Source organism: Micromys minutus (genome assembly GCF_963924665.1).
Source record: "Micromys minutus genome assembly, chromosome: 11".
Classification (NCBI taxonomy): domain Eukaryota; kingdom Metazoa; phylum Chordata; class Mammalia; order Rodentia; family Muridae; genus Micromys; species Micromys minutus.
In genome coordinates this window covers 23409093-23432809 of record NC_137980.1, presented here as the reverse complement: position 1 = coordinate 23432809, position 23717 = coordinate 23409093, and the positions used below count along the sequence as shown (strand labels likewise).

General features: G+C 47.0%; 1 protein-coding gene across 1 annotated transcript in view; it reads left to right on the top strand.

Moving 5' to 3' along the window:
* Positions 1-4470: 4470 nt before the first annotated feature.
* Positions 4471-23717, top strand: part of PDE6B (phosphodiesterase 6B) — a gene marked incomplete at both ends in the record, with an annotated part of 42409 nt that continues 23162 nt past the window's right edge. Inside the window, 3 exons of the mRNA XM_080925152.1 lie at positions 4471-4938; positions 17097-17249; positions 17618-17707. Of these exons, the coding sequence (XP_080781278.1) occupies positions 4471-4938; positions 17097-17249; positions 17618-17707 (711 nt within the window). The remainder of the gene's footprint in view (positions 4939-17096; positions 17250-17617; positions 17708-23717) is intronic.

Below are 23717 nucleotides of genomic sequence, written 5' to 3'. Positions count from 1 at the left end.
AAACTGTTCTTAGTGGCATTTGTCATCATCTGCACAGATCACAGCATTGAGGCCCTTGGTTCCTGGAACATCTGTTTCTTGTTCTGTGCTCATCCAAACTGAGGCCATCATTTTGACCTGCCTGTCTTCCCTGCTTACTGCAGTCAGAGATAGCCTGTCCATGCCATGTGAAGCTTACAGATGTTCTTCCAGGGCCTTCTGTGCTCCCAGGGTATCTCTGCTGAGCTCAGGGTCCTTTCTGTACTTTCAAGTCCTCTGCTACAGAAAGTTCTGCTCTGTTTCCCAGGATGAAGCCTCTGTGGCATGCATGAGGAGACCTGGTGGTAGCTGCACAGGTCTCAGCCATGTTGTTCAGTTCATAAGGAGAGTCCATAAGCTCCTGAGGTATTGAAAAAGACCCCCTCAAGAGCTCAATCCATCAGAAAAGGACGTAAAAGACAAGATAATTACTTTCTTCAGGAGCTATGTGAAGAGGTGGGGCGTAGCCTAGCATATCAGATGCCATCCCTACTCCACCGAGGGGAGTCAGTGCTGTACTTAACACCAAGACTGAGACCAAACAGGTTGCTCTTACCCACAGATGACCCATGACTATGAAGGGTCAGCAACATGTCTTTTACTTACTTGAGGATCAGCCCCCACCAGCTCACTTTCGGCCCTACTTTACCAGCTTCAGCATTTCTATCTCCTTCCTAGGCAATTAAAAAGCCACAGGAGGGCCACCTATCCTTAGAGGTGATGCTTTCTGCTCTCCTGACACCTCTGTTGTTCAGAGTAGGATGAATTCTCATGAGGCGCCCACCAGGTATCTCCATTCTATCGTATTGGTTTAATGAGCAGTTCTGGACACATCTGCAGAATTCTATAATGCACATATGTTAACCCATTAGATAAATGGGCCACATGAGACCAAGGACAGTTAGTGAATGTTCAGTAGGAAATTCTAACACCTTGGCCCAGAGTTCCAGATAAAACAAAACTAATGAATGAAGGGTTCCCACCAGGGAAACATTGAGAAGCTTTCTAAGGGGAAAAAATGTACAAATATATGTGCACAGAGAAACTTCCATATGGAAAAAGTCCAGATGCCAAGGACCCCAGCATGGCTTCTAAGCTCCCCTTGGATACTTGGGTGGACAAAGGACCCAAGACCAGCAGTAAACATGCACTATGCTTCTTGCCTTGTGTGATCCTCCTCACTAGCAAGCATGTCCTGGCCGGGCTCAGGAGGAAATTCATCAGAGGGACCTTCCTAGTGCCACCAGCCTGTTCTGAGCCCTGCAGCTGTATTCGAATAGCAACATCCAGTGCTGGCCTTCTGTGTCACCAGTAGGAGTATGAAGTTGATCCCCCACCTTTGTAAGAAGCAGGATTACACTGCACTTGGACAGCTAAAGAGCTGTTTTCAGGACACTGTTCCCCAAACAGCAAGCAAGGACCTGCTTTCTCCATTTTCATGATCTAACATTTTCTGTCCAAACCTGCTTGTTATGAAAATACCTCCTACAGATCCATTCCAGATCTCTGATGGTGACCTGTGTTTTTTGGATACTGGCTGGTGCCTATGGTCTTTCTTACCTTGCCCCCAGGATCTCATCCTGAGACGCATATATCTGTTCCTCTGTTCACAGACATGATTGGATTCTGGCTGTGAGCTCTAAATTCTCCCCACTGCTATCTCTTGCCATTTTCTTTTCTGACTGTTTAATTTTAATTCCAGAACATACTGCTCCTTGTCTAATTGTATCCTTTCCACAATTTGGTACAAGAAGCCAGATTCTCTTCCCGTAACAGCTGGTGATGACACATTCCTGTTCTAAATGACTCCCAGGATGTGTGACTCATTTTAAAATTCCACATTATGATGAGGCAAAATTAATAGGAGACTGGTAAACGGAGCTGTCCCATCTCTCCTTAAGCATCCCCCAGTTGCATGTGTAGAGGAGTCACCCGGTGAGTCTAGTGGCCCCTTGAGCATGCCTGCATGTTACAGGTGCTGCTCACAGGTGTAGCTCATGGGATGCACCTGACGGGTATGCACCACAGTGATGTCTTACTGGTAGGCCTCACAGGTGTGTCCCACAGGTGTGCGCTTAGGACTTTGCCGAGTCCATCCTGGTCAGAGACCCCAAGGCATCAATAGTAGATGTTTAAGAAAGTGAGGTGGGGATGGACCATCAGTATGGTCCCTTGAGACATTTATGCAGAGGTCCTATCCACATGGGCCTAGGCTGCCTCTGGGGATTATTGAGTTCCTGACACCCCTAAACCAGCATGCCTATAGGCTCCACGGCAGCACCACAGGTGGGTGTTAGATGGGTTAAGGTTAGAGTAAGTGAACTATAAGCTAAGTTTTTCCTGTGACCATTTATCCTTTCCCTTGTCTATGGTTTCTTCCATGGGCCCCACAACTGTACAACTTTTCTGTGCTACTGGAGCAAAATGGTGGGTCTCAAAGTGGAATAATACAAACTTGTGGGCATTTTCCCTCATCCAACATAAATAACACACCAGGCCGGTTCCAGCCATTCCAGGACTGAATGCCAGGCAGGTGGCGTGTTACCCTGAGCCCAAACCTCAGCAGAGCAGTGTCTGCCCACACACCTGCCTTTGTCCCAAAGTCCCTCCCCTGATTCCCTAATCAGGATTCACTGCTTTTAGAAAAATGGCAAGACCTCCAAGCAGATTCATGAAGGGACACTTGTCTGTGACTCAGCAGAGACAAGAATTTGCGGGTACAGGGCCTTGTCACACTCAGCTAGGCCCAGTGCATACACACAGCTGTGAGGTTAGTTGGCCTCTCTGGCCTGAAAACTTGCGGGTGCCAGCACGAAGCCAGAGAGAAATAAAGACAGAGTTTTATGCTGAGAAGTCACTAAACACGGACACCAGCTACACCTTGCTGGCTGATGTAGAAAAGTCAAAGTTACCTCCAAACATCACACCCCAATGGAGGGTGCACACGGAGGCAAATGAAGAAGCTCCAGGTAGTCCCTGGAAGTCCATGGCCTTTTCTGGTCTCACCTGGAGTGAGGCCCAGAAATCCTTCCAATTAATGCATCCACTCTCATCTCTGAGGTTGGGCTGGATGCCCTGGACCATCTCACACAATGGACAGACTTCTTTATCCTCTGATTTCCCTCCGTCTTCAGCCCTGACATGTTCTCATGCTTAGGTGAGCGTACCTGCGAAATGCAGACAGCCTCTGCAAGATCCTCAGTGCTTAGTGACCAGGGCTGGCTACGGCAAACTAGACAATGACCAGTAATGAATCAGAACTATACATCTTTCTTTATTTTTAAAGATTTATTTATTTATTTTATGTGAGGACACTGTAGCTGTCTTCAGACACACCAGAAGAGGGCATCAGATCTCATTACAGATGATTGTGAGCCACCATGTGGGTGCTGAGATTTGAACTCAGGACCTCTGGAAGAGCAGCCGGTGCTCTTAACCGCTGAGCCACCTCTCCCACCATACTTCTTTCTATCATTACATCATGACCACCATAGAAATCTTCACCAGGACACCTACTGTTACCCAGATTCATGGGTCCTCACCTGCCAAACAGGTTTGCAGGGCTGTAAAAACGGGGCTCACAGCACAGCTGTGGATGGATGGATACAGCACAAGAGTCTAGCAACACGAATAAATGTGCCCAGAGTAAGTTTCTAAATTCAGGAAAGTAAAAAGCATTCCCATGTATTTGACTCACTCAACACTCTTGAGCAATTCCACTGTGTCAAACGAACTTTATGGACCCTGAGGGAGAATCTCATCCATGAGAGAGAACATGTGGGTCCAGGAGCCTGTTAGCTGGTGACATCAAAAAGGAAAGTCCCGAGTCTATAGCAGGCAGCTGCTCCTTGAGCCACAAGACTGCAGAGTGCAGTTACTCCCAACCTGTGCCCCTCATAGCAAGGGAAGATCAAGAAGTGAGAAGCGACTTCTATCCAAGTGTTCTAGGGACAGTCTGCCTTAAAATCTTTGTGTTTGTATTTCTCCCAGGCAGGGACTCCATGCCTCAGAAGTCAACAGAAGCACCAGAGAGCCAATGCCCACCACCTTCCCAGGGTACCTGAGCCAAGGAAGACCAGGGACTTTTTATTGGACCAACCCACATTTTTCAGCGGCTCCTCAAGCAAAGAGGGTTATAGTTGTGTTTTGTGGAATTACCTAGTCTCAGGGCCTGTTTCACCAGAAGTGACATTCCTTCCCTTAACTGCCCATAACTCCTGCAGCAGGCAGGAAGCCCACCTAGCTTTACCCCAATAAATACCCAGTATTTCCAGGGAGCTGGGACTTCCGGGCCTCTGAGAAGGGAGAGGTTGGGCCACTCATGTGGTATGAGTCACCGGCCTCCCCTGGGCTCCCTAATCATCCCTAAGAAAGACTTTGCTGACACAGAGTTTGCAGAATCCATGTGTACCTGGGGGTGGAGAAAGCCTTGGGCACAGCCGCAGGAACATCATGAGCCTCAGTGAGGAACAGGTACGCAGCTTCCTGGATGGGAACCCCACCTTTGCCCACCAATACTTTGGGAAGAAACTGAGCCCTGAAAATGTGGTCGAGGCCTGCGAAGATGGTTCGCTGGTGGACTGCGGCAGCCTGCGAGAGCTATGCCAGGTGGAGGAGAGCGCAGCGCTCTTCGAACTGGTGCAGGACATGCAAGAGAGCGTCAATATGGAACGCGTGGTCTTCAAGATCCTGCGGCGCCTCTGCGCCATCCTGCATGCTGACCGCTGCAGCCTCTTCATGTATCGCCAGCGCAATGGCATAGCTGAACTCGCTACTCGGCTCTTCAGTGTACAGCCCGACAGTCTCCTGGAGGATTGCCTGGTGCCCCCTGACTCTGAGATCGTCTTCCCACTGGACATTGGGATTGTGGGCCATGTGGCTCAGACCAAGAAGATGATGAACGTGCCGGATGTGGCGGAGGTGGGTGTCCTCTAGCTAAGGTGTAGAGGCGTGCTCTGCCTCCGCATCCAGACATTTCACAAGGACTATGGGGGCAGGGCCAAGGTTCTTGCAGCTCTCTCTTCCCTGTCCCATCTCCTAACATTGCTTTGCGACCTATCTTTCCCTTCCAGGACTAGACTTTCACTTTTCCATTTTAAAAGGAAGGAGGGGTTCCAATGGGATCCCTCCGTTTCTCCCCCATACTGCCTAATTGCGGCAGAAACACTATTTAAGAGATGTTCAGACTCAGCCTCTGGCCTTGCCAAGGTCAGGCCTCCTTTACGCATGATAAGCGCAGTGAGGACCCAGGGCGGCTTCAGTGGTCTTCAGTCGTGAGGAGTCTCCCATGGATGACTATGGTTGTCCGCATAGCGGTCTGAAGTGGTTAGGCCGGGGCTGGTGTCGAGGCCGGATGCCCCAAACACGCAGCCATGGCAGAAGCAACTTTACCCACAAAGGAAACCACACTGGTCCTGGGTGGGAATGGAGTTACAAGAGATGCAGGGTCCAGGATGGGAACGGACTTGTTGACATAGACGTCATGAAAGCTGCAGGTTTGTGGCAGGTCTAACCAGGACAGAGCTTCTGTGGGTGGGAAGCACCTTAGGACACAGTGAGTGAGGCACCCACTAGATATGGGTGTGACAACAACCGCGGAAGCCCGGGAAGGGTCAGAAAGTATTCCACGGATTAGGAAGCTCACGGAAGGCTTGGAGGATAGTCTTCCTCCCTCCCCCAGCCTGTTCTGTTTCTCTTCCTCGTTCTTCCCCCGAGGTACCCAGGTAGCCTCAGCACCCGCAGTGGGGGAATCCCAGAACGGGAGAAGGTCCCCTCCTGGATAGATTCCCCAGAGGCAGTCTGCTACCTTCCCTCCTGGCCCAGTGGGAAGGTTGGTCAGGAGGGTGCCACAATCCTCTTAGCCTTATCTGTTATAAACAGGCACGGCCAGCGACCTGGATAGAATAATCTGCAGGATTATCTTGGTCTTCATTTTGCTTCCTTTTAAAGAAATGGGTCATCCATGAGCCAAATGGAGCATACATGATCAACAAAGCAAGAACTCTGGTATAGAGGGGAGGCTGTGGCAGAACATTAATACTCCAGGGCTCAAGGTCCACCCACCCTTCCTCACTTTTCCACACTGTCTCCTGCCTTCCTTCATTCATACCTGAGCTACCCTTTCTTCCTCCCTCCCACCCACCTTCAGATAACCCTCAAAGCAATGCCTACTCATAGCCCTGAGCTTGGGGCAGGTTCTTTCCTTCCTATTGCCCTGATCCACACCAGAATAATGATGCTTCTTGGAGGTAAGATCAAGTTGCAGCCTTGCCCTTAATCCTATTCCCATGCCTACCCGTGTCCCACAGCCCCTCTCCAGAGTTTCTAGTCACTCTGTAGCCTAAACGATACATCTTCAGAGGCAGGGACACCATGCCTACTCTTAAGATGGTTCTGTAAAGTGCTGCCAAAGTCAGCAAAATGCAGATTTCCACCAGTGGCATCAGGACACTCCACTTCGCCAAGGGTGTCACATGCAGGTTTTCCGAAAAGAAACGGACACAGTCAACAGGATCTCCCCCAACACACTTGTAAATGGTGAGCCACATGGTGAGCCTGTGCAGGTGGCTGTGCTGTTTTATAGTGTGATGGATGCAACAACACAGGACTGATCCAAAGTTTCAGTTGCCCACAGGTACCACTGCACCTGGACTCACTGGTCTCCACCTCTTGCTGGGGAAAGGATGTCTGCCTCACCATGTGGCTGCAGTACTAAGCTTAAATAGACCGTAAGCATATATACATACTGAACACATTTAAACCATGAGCTTAGGAACAGGCACACCATGAATACAGGAAGACCTTGGAGACCCAAGGATCACGAGGACAGGCAGAACATGAACATAAGTAGGACATGCACACAGGAAGGACATGATCATAAGACAGAATACACATAAACTCTGCTTGGAGCAAATGCTAGCAAGTAGGGGGAAATGGGCTCCCTTGAGCCATGAGTGTATCAGACTGCTAACATTTCTGATGTGAAGTCTGTCTCTGAAGCCTCATCTTCCTGCCCCCTTCTAACCAGAAGCATGTCCCGGGATGTGGAGGGAAGCTCTGCTTGAGACTATGGTCCCACATCCAGCCTGTAGGGCATGTGGTAGTATCGGGATGTGTAGAACATACCTATGAGCAGAGAAACTGAATCCATGGTCTGTCTCATGACCCCATAACTTCTTCATATGTAACACATCTTTCCTCTAGGAACAGAGGCTAAAACCTGAAAGGCAGATATTTTACTAGGTCTCAGGGTCATCGCAATCTCTCTGGTAACCAGTTCAGAATAGAATAAGCCCTTGTATTTCAAAATCATACATCCAAAAGCCCAGAAAACCTGAAAGATAGAAGCTGGGCTCTCTGTATTGCTCTCAATATGTCATAATTCAACAGAACAGCATGATCATTTGTCCCGCCTAACTGTCTTCTAGAGGGGTCTGTTAGCGTGGAGGAGACCAGGATTGCACACAGGATGTCAATCCAAACTACAAGTGGGGAGAGATTCACCAGAGAATAATATTTATTTTACAATAGCAAATTACTACAATAAGTATCCCTATGTCTTGGCAAACTATTAACATATTTAAGGAAGTTGGAGCAAGAGGTAGATTTCAAAACCAAAAGAGAAAAAAAAAAAGTAAGTTGCTTCCATAAAAAGTTCACTGGTCTTAGGGATCAAAGGCAGGAAGTGACAGCAGCTCTCTGGTGGAAACACCATGCTGGACAGGTATTCTCTTCAGAGTGTGATAAATGAATTGTTTATATCTTAGGGACCATTAGAGATGAACTGAGTAGGTGTGGTGGTGCATGTCTTTGATCCTATAACTTTGGAAACAGAGGTGGGCAGATCACGGTGAATTAGAAGCTACTCTGGCTCCAGGATAACCAGGGTTATAGGTAATAGCCAGGCTCAAAAAAAAAAAAAAAAAAAAAGATAGATTTTTTTGTTATAGAAACTTTTGCATAGGTTGGAAAGCATGGCAGAAGAAATATCTCTGGGGTCTTTGGAAAATCCTTTAAAAAGTATTTGTCACCTGGATGGCATTGGCACACACCGTTAATCCCAACATGCAGGAGGCAAAGGCAGGTGGATCTCTATGGGTTTGAGGCTAGCCTGGTCTAAAGAGCAAGTTTAAGGACAGCCAGGGAAGTTATACAGATAAACCCCGTTTTGAATAAAATATTTCTCAAAAGTATTTATCTCAGAGAAGCAAACTTGAGTGTGCTCTCCACCCTCATATTCCTTCATTACATCCTGAATTATTTCTTGGATATATCAAGAATTATTCATTCTTTAATCATTAATTTTTATGTTTTCCCCTCTGATCAAGAACATTCTTCAAAATCATTGCTGATCAACTAACATGCAACTAACACTGTATCCCTTGATGCCGAGAGTCTGTGTGTATGGGTGAGTTGGTCGGCTGTTGAAGGAGATTAACAGCTAGACCTCAGTGTCAAGACCATTTCGGTCCTCTTTAGCCAACAGAAATCCAGAGGGTCAAGCTCTCAGGACTGGTGCATGTACTCTGTCACCAAACTCCTCAGGTGATGGATATCACCTCACTGGGACAACTGCCATTTTGTTAGAAGCTTAACTTCTCTCTACTCTTGACAGACAGCAGGTACAATTTTAAAGTAATTAATACAATGTATTGGTTTGTTTTTTCTTCTTTTAGTTGTTTTAGATTTATTTATTTATTTGAGTACACTGTCACTGTCTTCAGACACACCAGAAGAGGGCATCAGATCCCATTACAGATGGTTGTGAGCCACCATGTAGTTGCTGGGAATTGAACTCAGGACCTCTGGAAGAGCAGTCGGTGCTCTTAACCACTGAGCCATCTCTCCAGCCCTCTACAAAGTATTGTTAACAATAATGTGACAACTTCTGGTTCATGTTTTTTAATGGAGAAAGGTTTATTATTTTATTTTTAATAAAATGCAGCAAAATAAATATGAATAGGACAAAACAGACCAAAGGAAAAAAAGAGCTGAAGAAAAGGCACAAGGGGTGCATTAGATAGAGACAGATGTGTTTGCACACACAGGAGTGCATTAGAGACATGTGTTTGCACACATAGGAGTGCATTAGATAGAGACATGTGTTTGCACACACAGGAGTGCATTAGATAGAGACACATGTGTTTGCATACACAGGAGTGCATTAGATAGAGACATAGGTGTTTGCACACACAGGAGTGCATTAGATAGAGACACAGGTATTTGCACACACAGGAGTGCATTAGATAGAGACACAGGTGTTTGCACACACAGGAGTGCATTAGATAGAGACATGTGTTTGCACACACAGGAGTGCATTAGATAGAGACACATGTATTTGCACACACAGAAGTGCATTAGATAGAGACACAGGTGTTTGCACACACAGGAGTGCATTAGATAGAGACATGTGTTTGCACACACAGGAGTGCATTAGATAGAGACACATGTATTTGCACACACAGGAGTGCATTAGATAAAGACATGTGTTTGCACACACAGGAGTGCAATAGATAGAGACATATAATATATATATATAATTATATAAAGTCATAATATATATGCAAAGGACCTGTAAGGTTAAAAAATAGATTCTGACTTAACATTATGAAACAAAGAACCCCCAAAGAAGCTGTTGGGTTCATTTTCCATTGGCCATCTACTGCCAGACATGAGGCCTACCCTTAAGAATGGTTTGCTTCCTCGGCAAGACTCCCTTGGAGAAAACTAAAAATAATTTTTCATTTGCAGTGGCTATCACTTGGAGATAACTTCTGGGCTAGGAATGAAGGACTATGTCCTCTTCTCCTTTTAGCCCTAGGACTCCACTCAGGAACAGACCCACACAGGTCCTGTGCATGCTGACACAGTCTCTGTGGGTCCATATGTGTGCCAGCCCTGTTATGTCTAGAAGGTCTTAATTCCTTAATACCCACCATCCTTTCTGGGTATTACACTCTTTCTACCTTCTCTTCCACAAGTTTCCTGAACCCTTGGAGGGGAGGGATTTGATGGATTTAGAGCTGAGCATTCCAAACACACACACTCTCTCTCTCCCTCTCCTCTCTCTCTCTCTCTCTCTCTCTCTCTCTCTCTCTCTCTCTCTCTCTCTCTCTCTCTCTCTCCCTCCCTCCCTTCCTCCCTCCCCCCCTCTCTCCCTCTCCCTCTCTCTCTCCCTCCCTCTCTCTCTCCCTGCATATTGTCTGTGGGTCTCTGTATTTGTTTCTATCTGCTGCAGTTTTCTCTCATAACTGCTGAGCAAAGTTCAGGTCCACAAGTAAATCAGAATATTGTTCAGAGTCATATTATGCAAACCTAAGCTTAAAGGTAGCCAGTCAACACGTCAGACCACAGAAGAGTGTGTGGGACTTACTATGGTAACTGAGTCTTTCCCTTGTTCTGTGTAGTTGGGTTTTAACTCTCCTGAGGAGAAATCTGGAAACAGACTATAGTCTTGGCAACAGCACAGACTTTCCCTCATCCAACCAATAGCTGGTCTAGCACAAATTTACCATTCATCATCCTATAATTATGGAGGTATCATTTGAAAGGGTGAGTTGTGTAATTTTGAGCAAAAACTTGTCTTGGCGATGTTGCCAAAGTTACTCACTAGATAAACAAAGGTTCCTTGTATCAAATTCTGCCAAATTATCCAAACTGGCTATTGACTGAATGTATATCTTAACAATATCATCACCTTTCTGACAAGTAAAGTAACGTTAAAAGCCAGAATCTTACAATATAGTCTTATTCTGCCTGTACTTTTTCATTCCCTTTGCCATTTCTGCCTTTGCCCCTCCCATCAGACCATCTTAAAGACTCTGTATTTGAAATTTGCATAAAGTCGTACATCTTTAGCTCATAGAGCATTAGAAAAGAGTAATTGTTAACTTCAATAATTAAAAGCTGTATTGAGACATGAGAGAAAAAAAGAATTCACAATCTAGTCTAATCTACAGGTAGTCAAAAAAAAGAGAGAAAGCAGTGAACAGTTATCTATGATAATAGATATTTTGTTTTTCTTCAGATGTAATTCTTTAGTTACACTGATACCTTTTTCGAAAGGACTTGTTAGGTGAGTTTCATTTTATCAAATTTGACTTACACAAATACACAAATTAGAGAAGTTATTTCCCATATAAACAATCTCAAACATAGAGAGCGTGAAGCAAGAAAGCCAAACAGAGACAGAAACTAAATATAACTATATTCCCCAAACCCCTGGTCCCCAGACCTACACTATAACTTGTAAATTGTAAATGTAGGGTCCTCAAAGCCAGAATCCTGTGCACAATTTAAAACGTGTCATTCAGTGAAAAGACAATTTCTCTAAGAACACATTTTACTGACCCCATGCAAAACAATCACAGCACCAGAAGAAAATAAATACCTACAGGTCCTTTTTAAATTTTGGAGAGATGGTTAGAGGCTAAAAGCACTGACTGCTCTTCCAGAGGTCCTGAGTTCAATTTTCAGCAGCCACATGGTAGCTCACAACCATCTGTAATGGGATCAGATGCCCTCTTCTGACCTGCAGGCATATATGCAGGCAGAACACTATATACATAGTAAATAAAAAAATCTTTAAAGAAAAGAAAATTGGAGGACCCAAATGAGGAAAAAGAAAATGCCTCCACCATTGCTCATAAAAAGTCGTTCTATCAAATTAAGAAAGTTTTCTTAAATCTAGAAAAACATCTAAGAGACAACAGTGTTTCAAATAAGACATAAAATCCACTGGAAGTGTTGGCACACACCTTTGGCCCCAGCACTTAGGAGGCAGAGGCAGCAGATCTTTGGGTTTGAGGCCAGCCTAGTCTACAGAATGAGTTCCAGGACAGACAGCCCTATGCAGAGCAAGAGAGACCCTGTCTCCAAGCAACAACAAACCTTGCTAAAAAACTGTTTTCCTATGTAATAGAAAACTAAAAATGATACAAACACACACACACACACACACACACACACACACAGAGAGAGAGAGAGAGAGAGAGAGAGAGAGAGAGAGAGACAGAGACAGAGACAGAGATAGAGACAGAGACAGAGATAGAGACATAGTCACAGAGACACATAGAGAAATTGTCTTCACAAAATATAAGATCCCTGTTTCCTAGAAAAGCTATGAAAGGAGAAAAAGATCCTGCAAAGTTGGCTACATGTTGACAGGAAGTAATTAACAGCACAGAAGATGCACGGTGGAGTGGTATGGGAGTCATTAGGTGCTGGAGGAGCACATTCAAACTGCATGTTTCTACCAAGGATGCAAACCAAGGTCAGTTGCCTTGAGCAGGGATGTGGTAGGGCCGTCTGGCTGCTCAGGGTTCTCACATATTAGGGAAAGTCCCAAAGAAAAACTTGCATTCTGGACCTTTAAAACAAACAATTTTAGCACCCCGCTACACTATCAGTCAGAATTGAGGCAGTGGTGGGGAGCTGATGGGAAGCTGAGTCAGTCGCCATGTTAGTTATGAACTTAGAGACTTAAGGGCATGGAGAGAGACAGACAAAAAATGATCCAAATTTTAAGAAACAATTCAGAACTAAAAACTAACCTCCTGAAAATCTGTACCAATCAAATCAATAGTGCTAGAAATGTGTTATCTTAACGTTGTGGGTTAGACTCTGGTTTTATGATGTCTTTTAGGGAAATCTATCAATGTTTTAATGACAACCCACCTGTTGACACAAAGTTTATTTGTAAGATTAATCTATCAGAAACCTGTAGACTTCTTTAGCTCTTGGTCCTCCAACAAAATTCTTTCTCATATGAAAAGCTTCCTTTTGGTATTCTTTGCAGATAAAACTAAATATAACCAAGATATTTTACCCTTACTTTACTCTCTACTAAACTAAAGAGGTAATCTATGAAATAAAATATTTTAACTGTTTACCATGTACTCATACTTCATGAGACTTTTAAAAACACTTATTGTCTATGTACATCTGAATACAAGAAGGAACACTTTTTAAAGAAGTATTTATTTTATTTATATGATCACATGGTAGCTGTTTTCAGACACACCAGAAGTGGGCATAGGATCCTATTACAGATGATTCCATGTGGTTGCTGGGAATTGATCTCAGGACCTCTGGAGGAGCAGTCAGTGCTCTTAACCTCTGAGCCATCTCTCAAGCCCAAGCACATGTTTTTACACACATACATACACACACAGACATACACACACACAAATGTGTGTGCATTTGCATGCAAGCAGGAGAGCATGTTCACACACACAAATGTGTGTGCATCTGCATGTAAATAGGAGCAATGTTCCTCCACACAAAAATAATGCAGAAATGCATGTCCAATATGATGAAGATCAGAGGACAACTCGAAAGCATCACTGTCTCCTTCCACCATGTGGGTTCCAAGGATCAAACACAGGTGGTCAGGCTTGTTAGCAAACACCTTTACCCACTGAACCATCTCACCAGACAAGGAAATATTTTAGAGTTCCAGAAACATGTCCCCTCATAGGGCAATTGATGTATTTGGTGTTTTAAGTTACTCAGAAATGACTTGGACATTATATTGGAGTGCCAATTAAATCCAGATTGCATAGTGTAATTTTGGAATTACATTGAAAGCTCTTTATTAATTATTCCTTTTACCTAATTTATTTATTTTTTGCTCTTAAATCTAAATTGCTTATGACAACTGAGGTATTAGTCTAGTGTAAGGCTCATCTTTTGTTGTTGCTTGGTTTGTTTTCAATATATTCCAACTGCACTTTCCCCTCCCTCCACTCCTCCTAGTCCTCCCCCTCTTCCACCCCCCCATCCACTCCTGCTAGTCCTCCCCCTCTTCCACCCCCCCATCCACTCCTCCTAGTCCTCCCCCTCTTCCACCCCCCCAGATCCACTCCTCCTAGTCCTCCCCCTCTTCCACCCTCCCATCCACTCCTCCTAGTCCTCCCCCTCTTTCACCCCCCCATCCACTCCTCCTAGTCCTCCCCCTCTTCCACCCCCCATCCACTCCTCCTAGTCCTCCCCCTCTTCCACCCCCCCATCCACTCCTCCTAGTCCTCCCCCTCTTCCACCCCCCCATCCACTCCTCCTAGTCCTCCCCCTCTTCCACCCCCCCATCCACTCCTCCTAGTACTCCCCCTCTTCCACCCCCCCATCCACTCCTCCTAGTACTCCCCCTCTTCCACCCCCCATCCACTCCTCCTAGTCCTCCCCCTCTTCCATCCCCCCAGATCCACTCCTCCTAGTCCTCCCCCTCTTCCACCCCCCCAGATCCACTCCTCCTAGTCCTCCCCCTCTTCCACCCCCCCATCCACTCCTCCTAGTCCTCCCCCTCTTCCACCCCCCCCAGATCCACTCCTCCTAGTCCTCCCCCTCTTCCACCCCCCCATCCACTCCTCCTAGTCCTCCCCCTCTTCCACCCCCCCATCCACTCCTCCTAGTCCTCCCCCTCTTCCACCCCCCAGATCCACTCCTCCTAGTACTCCCCCTCTTCCACTCCCCCATCCACTCCTCCTAGTCCTCCCCCTCTTCCACCCCCCCATCCACTCCTCCTAGTCCTTCTCCTCTTCCACCCCCCATCCACTCCTCCTAGTCCTCCCCCTCTTCCACCCCCCCATCCACTCCTCCTAGTCCTCCCCCTCTTCCACCCCCCCATCCACTCCTCCTAGTCCTCCCCCTCTTCCACCCCCCCATCCACTCCTCCTCTGTTTCTGATGGTCATCTTCTCTTTCTGTTGAAGAAATGCCCTAACAGAGAAAAAGTTAGATCTGTATTATACTTAATGTTGGCAACAAAAGATATATTAGGGTTAATTAGGCTAATGATATAATATTAGCCTCATTTATCAAAGACCTACACAAACAGATACCTTTACAGTTTAAGGCTTTCTTTTCTGTCAAACCTATATAAAGTAGTAAACCCAGATGAAAACATGCTGACCACTCTGAAGACTTCAATTATGTTTTACCAACAGGTTTTAAATCAGCTTACTTATCAAAGATGTATTTAAATCATGTGAATGAAAAAGCATCTGGATTAACATATTTTTAGCAAGCTTAGGTGTACTCAATTTATGAGGATTCGCTTATCTCTAAGCCAATTAAAAATTCAGCTCTTATAAATCCAAGGTAGAGAAAAAAATAAATCCAAGGTAGAAAGCAATGAGTAGGTGAGATTCCTGAGTGGAAATCAGGCCAAGAGAAGGAGATAGGGAGGTCCCACGCCAATCTACAGTTTTATTTACAAAATGAGACAGACAACATAGAGATAAAAATTGGCGATAAAGTTAAGTGTCAAATGTAGGTTGAAATGTGGTAGAAATCAAGTCAGTAAGAAAAGCAAAATGAGACAACTACCAAGTATAACTTGTGTGTCTTGCACATCCTCTGACAGTCTCATCTGTAGATTTGTCGGCCTCGTTGGAGAATCATGTGCACTTCATCTAAGAGCAGCGGCTCTCGCCCTTCCTAATGTTGCAGCCCTTTAATACAGTTCCTCATGTTGTGGGGACCTCAACCATAACATCATTTTTCTTGCTCCTTCATAATTGGAATTTTGCTACTGTTATAAATCGTAATGTAAATATCTGATAGGCAGGATATCTGACATGTGACCCCTGTGAAAGGATCGTTCAACTCCCAAAAGGCTTCATGACCCCACAGAATGAGAATTACCGATCCACGAGTCGGATATGTGAACCCGTGTGACCCATCTAAGGATCAAATATGTGTATCTGTGTGCATCATATGAGGATGAATGTAAAGATCTATATATGCCATCTGAAGGTAATTTGTTGCTCTATGCAGAAACATTTTGATACGCCTGGGTATAGAGCCTCAAGACTACTGTAGAAGCAACCTGCAGATCAGGATTAGCCTCTAGCACTAATGGTTAGTCAGGAGACAAGTGTATGCAAACCACCAGGTATACAGTGACCCCAGTGGCAAACCATGGGCAGCTACCTAGGATATGCCCAGAGAAAAGGATATTCAGGTAAATCTCTTCCTTGGGAGGATGTACTTTGATTTAGCCAGAAAATGTTGGTGATCTGCTGTGAGAAGATATCGATTAGTGTTTATCCCAGTAATGTCACCTCTGGCAGGCTTTACTGCTCACCCTCCTTCCCCACTATCTTCATATGTTGATTTACCTTCATCTTAGTGCCACATGGCAGCCAGGTGATAGTTGCTTCTCCATGAAGGAGAGAGGGAAGGGGAGGAGTTGACTTTAGGCACCTCCATCCCACTGGGAGGGTAGCCAATCTTCAGACTCCTAGCAGGCTCCTATGCTAAAACCATGGCCTTGCTAACCTGCTACCTCAGTGACTATGCCAGGTTAGATTAGTCTCATGTAAATAAAAGAATAACCAGAAAGCAGAGAGGAGAGCAAGATCATGTGTGTTAAGAACTACCTGGCTCTAACTTAGTTCCCCTAGCTTAGCTCAAATAACCTGTTCCTTTCAGGGGCAAGACTAACTTCAGAGGCATTAGATGGATGTAGGAGCCCTTTCTGAGTCCTCCTTGAATCCTCCCTGAGCCCAGAGATGGGCAAAACTCACCATGTCACAAAGTCTCATGGTGGACAATGGTCTTTGGAATATAGCCCAAACATAGGGTTGGTGGACAGGTCCCAAGGTACAGGAAACTCTTAACTCAGATCCCCAGCTAATTTGTCTTTGTGATAGTGTCCCATTACAAGCCACCAATCACAACAAAGTCCATCCTTCATTCAGTCACAGGAAGGGTGTACAGCAGGTTTGGAGGAGGCTGGAGGTAGAAGTCAGGCACCTGGGCTAAAAGTTATGACGGTAGGTAGTGGGGAAGACTTGAGCATATAGGAGGCCAACTCTGCCAAAATTAGACAGAGGACCTTGTAGGGGCTATTTGGAAAACCTGAGAGACTTCTTAGGAATCAGAGGTTAGGTGAGCTTAGTAGAACCCCAGGAATAGGGTGAACTCTCTGCCCAGAGACTGTGTCCTGAGTTCAGAGGTAGGGCTACTTGGCATCACAGTGCTAGTCTAAATGGTGGCCACCTAAGCATAGCCCCTCTGTAGAAACCTGGGAGCACCAGAGTGCAGACCACAGCCATAACCTCTCTCTCCCCACTGCAGTGTCCTTACTTCAGCTCATTTGCCGATGAGCTCACCGACTATGTGACAAAGAACATCCTGGCCACACCAGTCATGAATGGCAAAGATGTTGTGGCTGTGATCATGGCAGTGAATAAACTGGATGGCCCATGCTTCACAAGTGAAGATGAAGATGTGAGTGTTCAGATGTGAAACGCTCAGCTCTTCCAATAGGTTTACCCATTGTGTCTGTGTATGTAGTACCTCCCAACATGCCTTTGCTCATCTGCATGCAATGACTTCTCTGTGTGTCTCTGTTTATCTGGGTGTATGAGCTATGCCCCAGCCATTCATCTTTGTGTATGTAAGTCATGTCCTTCTGTGTGTGATCCGTGTTCCTGCCCCGGGTGCATGTCCACACCCAGGAGTGCTAACCATAGCTTGCCGGTATGCTTGCCTGTGTGCGGCACTTCCTCTAGGACCTTTGGGGTATGCCTCTCTTCTGTGCACGTGTCCCTGAACGTCTGGATTTGTGACTCATGCTGTTCTAATTGTTATTTCAGGTTTTCACCAAGTACCTGAATTTTGCTGCATTAAACCTGAAGATCTATCACCTAAGCTACCTCCACAACTGTGAGACACGCAGAGGCCAGGTACCTGTCTGCCCTGGTTGGCCCTTCCCCATCCTTCCTCCCTCATAGGCTGCTTTGTCCTCATGAATGGCCAAGACACTGTGATGTCCAGTCAAAGCGTGACTCCGGCCTAACAGGACCAGATGTTCCCATCCATGTCATCAGCACAAAATTGAGTAGGGGCAGAGTTGCTCTGTTCACCTAGGCAGACAGGCTGTGAGGAAGAAACTGGGAAAGCCCTCTGCTCATTACAACTGACCTAGTAGGCACAGCTTCCTGCAGAGCTACAGACAGGCTCTGGTCTCCTCAGACATTGCCTCAAAACTTTGCAGGAGCCAGAGTGAATGTCAATGGACCGAACACAGAATCTCCCTGTGGGATTGGGCCTGACTGAAACATAGAATCTGTTTACTTTGCATGAGATAGAAACTCGAGTGTCCAGCTGTAAGTATGGGATACAGGTGACTGTAAAATGTGAAAATGTCAGAGAGGCAGGGCCAGGGTTGGGGGCCACTAAGCCTATCTTGGCCATAACCATCGCGCAAGTGCTCAGAAGAGGTCTCAAGGCAAAGTGGTTCTCTTATCTGAGTCTCACCCTGTGGGAGCCTTTGAGAAATTCCAAATAACCTGGGTATAACAAGGTTTGTCTGTATCCCATCACTCAGGAAGCACCCCTCCCTCGCTCTTCCCTTTCTTCCTGTCCCATCCTTCCTGTCCCATCCTTCCTGTCCCTCCCCCATTCTTATTTATACCACCACACAGTGAAATCACAAGTTTGAGACTAGCCCGGGTTACACAGCAAGACCTTGTCTTAAAGAAAAGAGATCAGGGAGGAAAAGAAGAATGAAGAGAAAGGAGGGGGAGGAGGAAAGGAGGACGAAGGGTAGAGGAAAGGGATGGAAGGAGGGGAGAAGAAGAGGAAAAGAATAAGAGGGGAGGAGAGGGGTAAAATGGAGGAAGGGAGCTATCTTGAATAGGTGATAGGACATTCTGTGTGAATACTAGGAAAACCAGCCATACACAAGCTGGATGTTGGGAAATACTAGAGGGCAAGTTACTCTGTGCTTTCCAGACTTCTTGTTCCACCTGCGAGTGGTGTCATGCTTTGGCTACCCACCGTAAAAATGTGAAGATGTCAGAGAGGAGAGGCAGGGCCAGGGTTGGTGGCCACTGAGACAACTTGTGTCCATGTGGTGATGGTCACTTGCTAAGAGATCTCTATACAGATACTTCAAGTCCAAATGTATGAACTATACAGCCATGGGATACAGGACAACATCCAAGTTCAGTTGCAGCTTGGTCCTTGTTTAAAGGACCCAGGAATGACAGTGAAGAGAGAGACAAGTGAGGGAGAGAGAGAGAGACAAGTGAGGAGAGAGAGAGAGAGAGAGAGAGAGAGAGAGAGAGAGAGAGAGAGAGAGACAAGTGAGGGAGAGAGAGATGAGGGAGGGAGAGAGAGATAGAGAGAGAGAGACAAGTGAGGGAGAGAGAGATGAGGGAGGGAGAGAGAGATGGGTGAGGGAGAGGGAGAGAGAGGGAGAGAGAGAGAGGCAAGTGAGGGAGAGAGAGAGACAAGTGAGGGAGAGAGAGAGACAAGTGAGGGAGAGAGAGAGACAAGTGAGGGAGAGAGATGAGGGAGGGAGAGAGAGATGAGTGAGGAAGAGAGAGATAGAGAGAGAGAGACAAGTGAGGGAGAGAGAGAGACAAGTGAGGGAGAGAGAGAGACAAGTGAGGGAGAGAGAGAGACAAGTGAGGGAGAGAGATGAGGGAGGGAGAGAGAGATGAGTGAGGAAGAGAGAGTGATAGAGAGAGAGAGACAAGTGAGGGAGAGAGAGAGAGAGAGAGACAAGTGAGGGAGAGAGAGATGAGGGAGGGAGAGAGAGATGAGTGAGGGAGAGAGAGAGACAAGTGAGGGAGAGAGAGAGACAAGTGAGGGAGAGAGAGACAAGTGAGGGAGAGAGAGAGAGAGACAAGTGAGGGAGAGAGAGAGAGAGACAAGTGAGGGAGAGACAAGTGAGGGAGAGAGAGAGACAAGTGAGGGAGAGAGAGAGAGACAAGTGAGGGAGAGAGAGACAAGTGAGGGAGAGAGAGATGAGTGAGGGAGGGAGAGAGAGATGAGGGAGGGAGAGAGAGAGACAAGTGAGGGAGAGAGAGAGAGACAAGTGAGGGAGAGAGAGACAAGTGAGGGAGAGAGAGATGAGTGAGGGAGGGAGAGAGAGATGAGGGAGGGAGAGAGAGAGGAGTGAGGGAGAGAGAGAGAGAGAGAGAGAGAGAGAGAGAGAGAGAGAGAGAGAGAGAGACGAGTGGGGACAGAGGCAAGGTCTGTGAAAGGACCACAAAGGAGAGCTCCAGTTGGGCAGGAGCAGTAAAATGGAGTCGGGACTAGTTGGGGCTGTCACAGGGCTGTGGCGATGGTGAGACCAGTAAGGTAGGCTGACTAGAGGAGTCAGGACTGGAGGCAAGAAGCTCAGACCTTTCTGAGAGGGGGACACATGGGAGAGAGTAGTTCAGACAGGGGAAATGGTGCTGGGCTGTTTGGCAAGGAGAGGAATAATGGCTTGTTGGAGGTGGTCACAGGGGTAAGTGGTCATTTGTAGTTCTCAATCTTCATTGTACTGTCCGAAAAAAGTAGAGAAAAGCACCAGAAATTTCCAGTCCACCAAACCCACTACTTAGCCCATAGCCCATCACACTCACACACACACACTGTAGCCCATGTCAGACATACACATGCAAACACATATACATACCCCATAGCCTATCTACACACACACATACACACACACACACAAACCATAGCCCATGACAGATATACACAAACACACACACACACACACTTACACATACATACCCCAGAGATAAGCCACCCACAATTCACCACAACATACATAGCACAACCACACCATGCACTATACTTACTGTCTATTCTACACCGTCAAAAGCACCACATATAACCTCACCATTTGCATTTCAGACACAAATCCTGTGCACACATCATACATATTCATCCCCACACGGCTCTCACAGCTGCAGAGGCCCGCTTTCTCTTGCTCTCCAGCCCCAGAAGAGGTTTTTCCACCTCCCCATCCCCCATCCCAGTTCTGAGTCAGTGTTCTATTGCTGTGAAGAGAAACTATGACCGTGGCAACTTAGAAAAGAAAGCATGTGGGACTTGCTTACCGGTTGAGACGATTAGTCCACTATCATCATGGCAGGGAGCGTGGTGGCGCACAGGTAGACATGGCACCAGAAAAGTAGCTAAGAGTTTCGCATCTGGATCCTCAGGCATCAGGAGAAGAGAGCCGTCGTGGGCCTGGCTTGAGTTTTTGAAAGTTGAAAGCCCATCCCCCGTAACACACTTCCTCCAACAAGAACACACTTCCTAGTCCTTCTCACATAGTACCTCTTTCTGATGACTAAACATCCAAATATAAGAGCCCATGGAGGCCGACTCATTCCGGCCTCCCCAGAGGTTGTGGAAGGTGTCCTGCAGTACCCCTTCCTACCTGCACTCACAATTATTCTTCTATAGACGTGGATGCTGTCCCTGTCTGCTGCCCAGCCTTCTACATATATAGGTCTATCTCCTGTTAAAGAAGGCCATTGCTCACTCTGCCCTTCCTCCACCCTCCCCATAGACTAAGCGGCTTCTGGAACTTTAGAATTAAAGCATTCCCCCTCATGATGTGGTTATTTGTGTCTATTTGAAATTGTGTGACCCTAATTCACAGCAGAGGTTGCTCTAGAAGAAGCCACAGTGCTGAAGTCATACTTCACCTTCACCCTCACCTTCACCCTCACCTTCACCTTCACCTTCACCCTCACCTTCACCCTCACCTTCACCCTCACCTTCACCTTCACCCTCACCTTCACCCTCACCCTCACCTTCACCCTCACCTTCACCCTCACATTCACCTTCACCTTCACCCTCACCTTCACCCTCACCTTCACCCTCACCCTCACCTTCACCATCACCTTCACCTTCACCCTCACCTTCACCCTCAACCTCACCTTCACCCTCACCTTCACCCTCACCTTCACCCTCACCTTCACCCTCACCTTCACCTTCACCCTCAACCTCACCTTCACCCTCACCTTCACCATCACCTTCACCTTCACCCTCACCTTCACCCTCAACCTCACCTTCACCCTCACCTTCACCCTCACCTTCACCTTCACCCTCACCTTCACCCTCACCTTCACCCTCACCTTCACCCTCACCTTCACCCTCACCTTCACCTTCACCCTCACCTTCACCCTCACCATCACCTTCACCTTCACCCTCACCTTCACCCTCAACCTCACCTTCACCCTCACCTTCACCCTCACCTTCACCCTCAACCTCACCTTCACCCTCACCATCACCTTCACCCTCACCTTCACCCTCAACCTCACCCTCACCTTCACCCTCACCTTCACCCTCACCTTCACCCTCACCCTCACCCTCACCTTCACCCTCACCTTCACCCTCACCTTCACCCTCACCTTCACCCTCACCTTCACCTTCACCCTCACCTTCACCCTCACATTTACCCTCAACCTCACCTTCACCCTCACCATCACCTTCACCCTCACCTTCACCCTCACCCTCACCTTCACCCTCACCTTCACCTTCACCTTCACCCTCACCCTCACCTTCACCCTCACCTTCACCCTCACCTTCACCCTCACCCTCACCTTCACCTTCACCCTCACCTTCACCCTCACCCTTACCCTCACCCTCACCTTCACCCTCACCTTCACCCTCACCCTCACCCTCACCCTTACCCTCACTTTCACCTTCACCCTCACCTTCACCCTCACCCTCACCCTCACCTTCACCCTCACCCTCACTTTCACCTTCACCCTCACCCTCACCCTCACCTTCACCCTCACCCTCACCCTCACCTTCACCTTCACCTTCACCCTCACCTTCACCCTCACCCTCACCTTCACCCTCACCTTCACCGTCACCCTCACCTTCACCTTCACCCTCACCCTCACCTTCACCCTCACCTTCACCCTCACCTTCACCCTCACCTTCACCTTCACCCTCAACCTCACCTTCACCCTCACCCTCACCTTCACCCTCACCTTCACCCTCACCTTCACCTTCACCCTCAACCTCACCTTCACCCTCACCTTCACCTTCACCTTCACCCTCACCTTCACCTTCACCTTCACCCTCACCTTCACCCTCACCTTCACCCTCACCTTCACCTTCACCCTCACCTTCACCCTCACCCTCACCTTCACCCTCACCTTCACCCTCACCCTCACCTTCACCCTCACCTTCACCCTCACCTTCACCCTCACCATCACCTTCACCCTCAACCTCACCTTCACCCTCACCTTCAACCTCACCTTCACCCTCACCTTCACCTTCACCCTCACCTTCACCTTCACCTTCACCCTCACCTTCACCCTCACCTTCACCTTCACCTTCACCCTCACCTTCACCCTCACCCTCACCCTCACCTTCACCCTCATATTCACCTTCACCCTCACCTTCACCTTCACCTTCACCCTCACCCTTCACCCTCACATTCACCTTCACCTTCACCCTCACCTTCACCTTCACCTTCACCCTCACCCTCACCCTTCACCCTCATATTCACCCTTATCTTCACCTTCACTCTCACCACCCACAGCCCCAGATGACACTGACAATTTTCTGTCACTATCCTTTTGCTTATACTGGATATTTCGTCCAAATTTTGTATGCTACTGTTTCCTGTTGTTGTTACTTTATGTTGGTTATTTGTGCAGGTGGGCTCACGCCATGACATGAGTACAGATATCAGAGGACTACTTGCCAGAATTTTCTCTCTCTTCCTACCATGTGGGTTCTGCAGATCAAACTCAGGTCACTTGTTAGTGATAAGTATTCCCACCCACTGGGCCATCTCACTAGCCCCATTTTATTACACTATAATCTCTTTTCTGACTATTTTAAAGTAACAGAGTTGAGCTAAATTTGTATCGCCCTCATCAACAAGAAGTTTTTTCCATTTTGACATCTTTCATTGGTGTCATGAAGCTACCACAACTA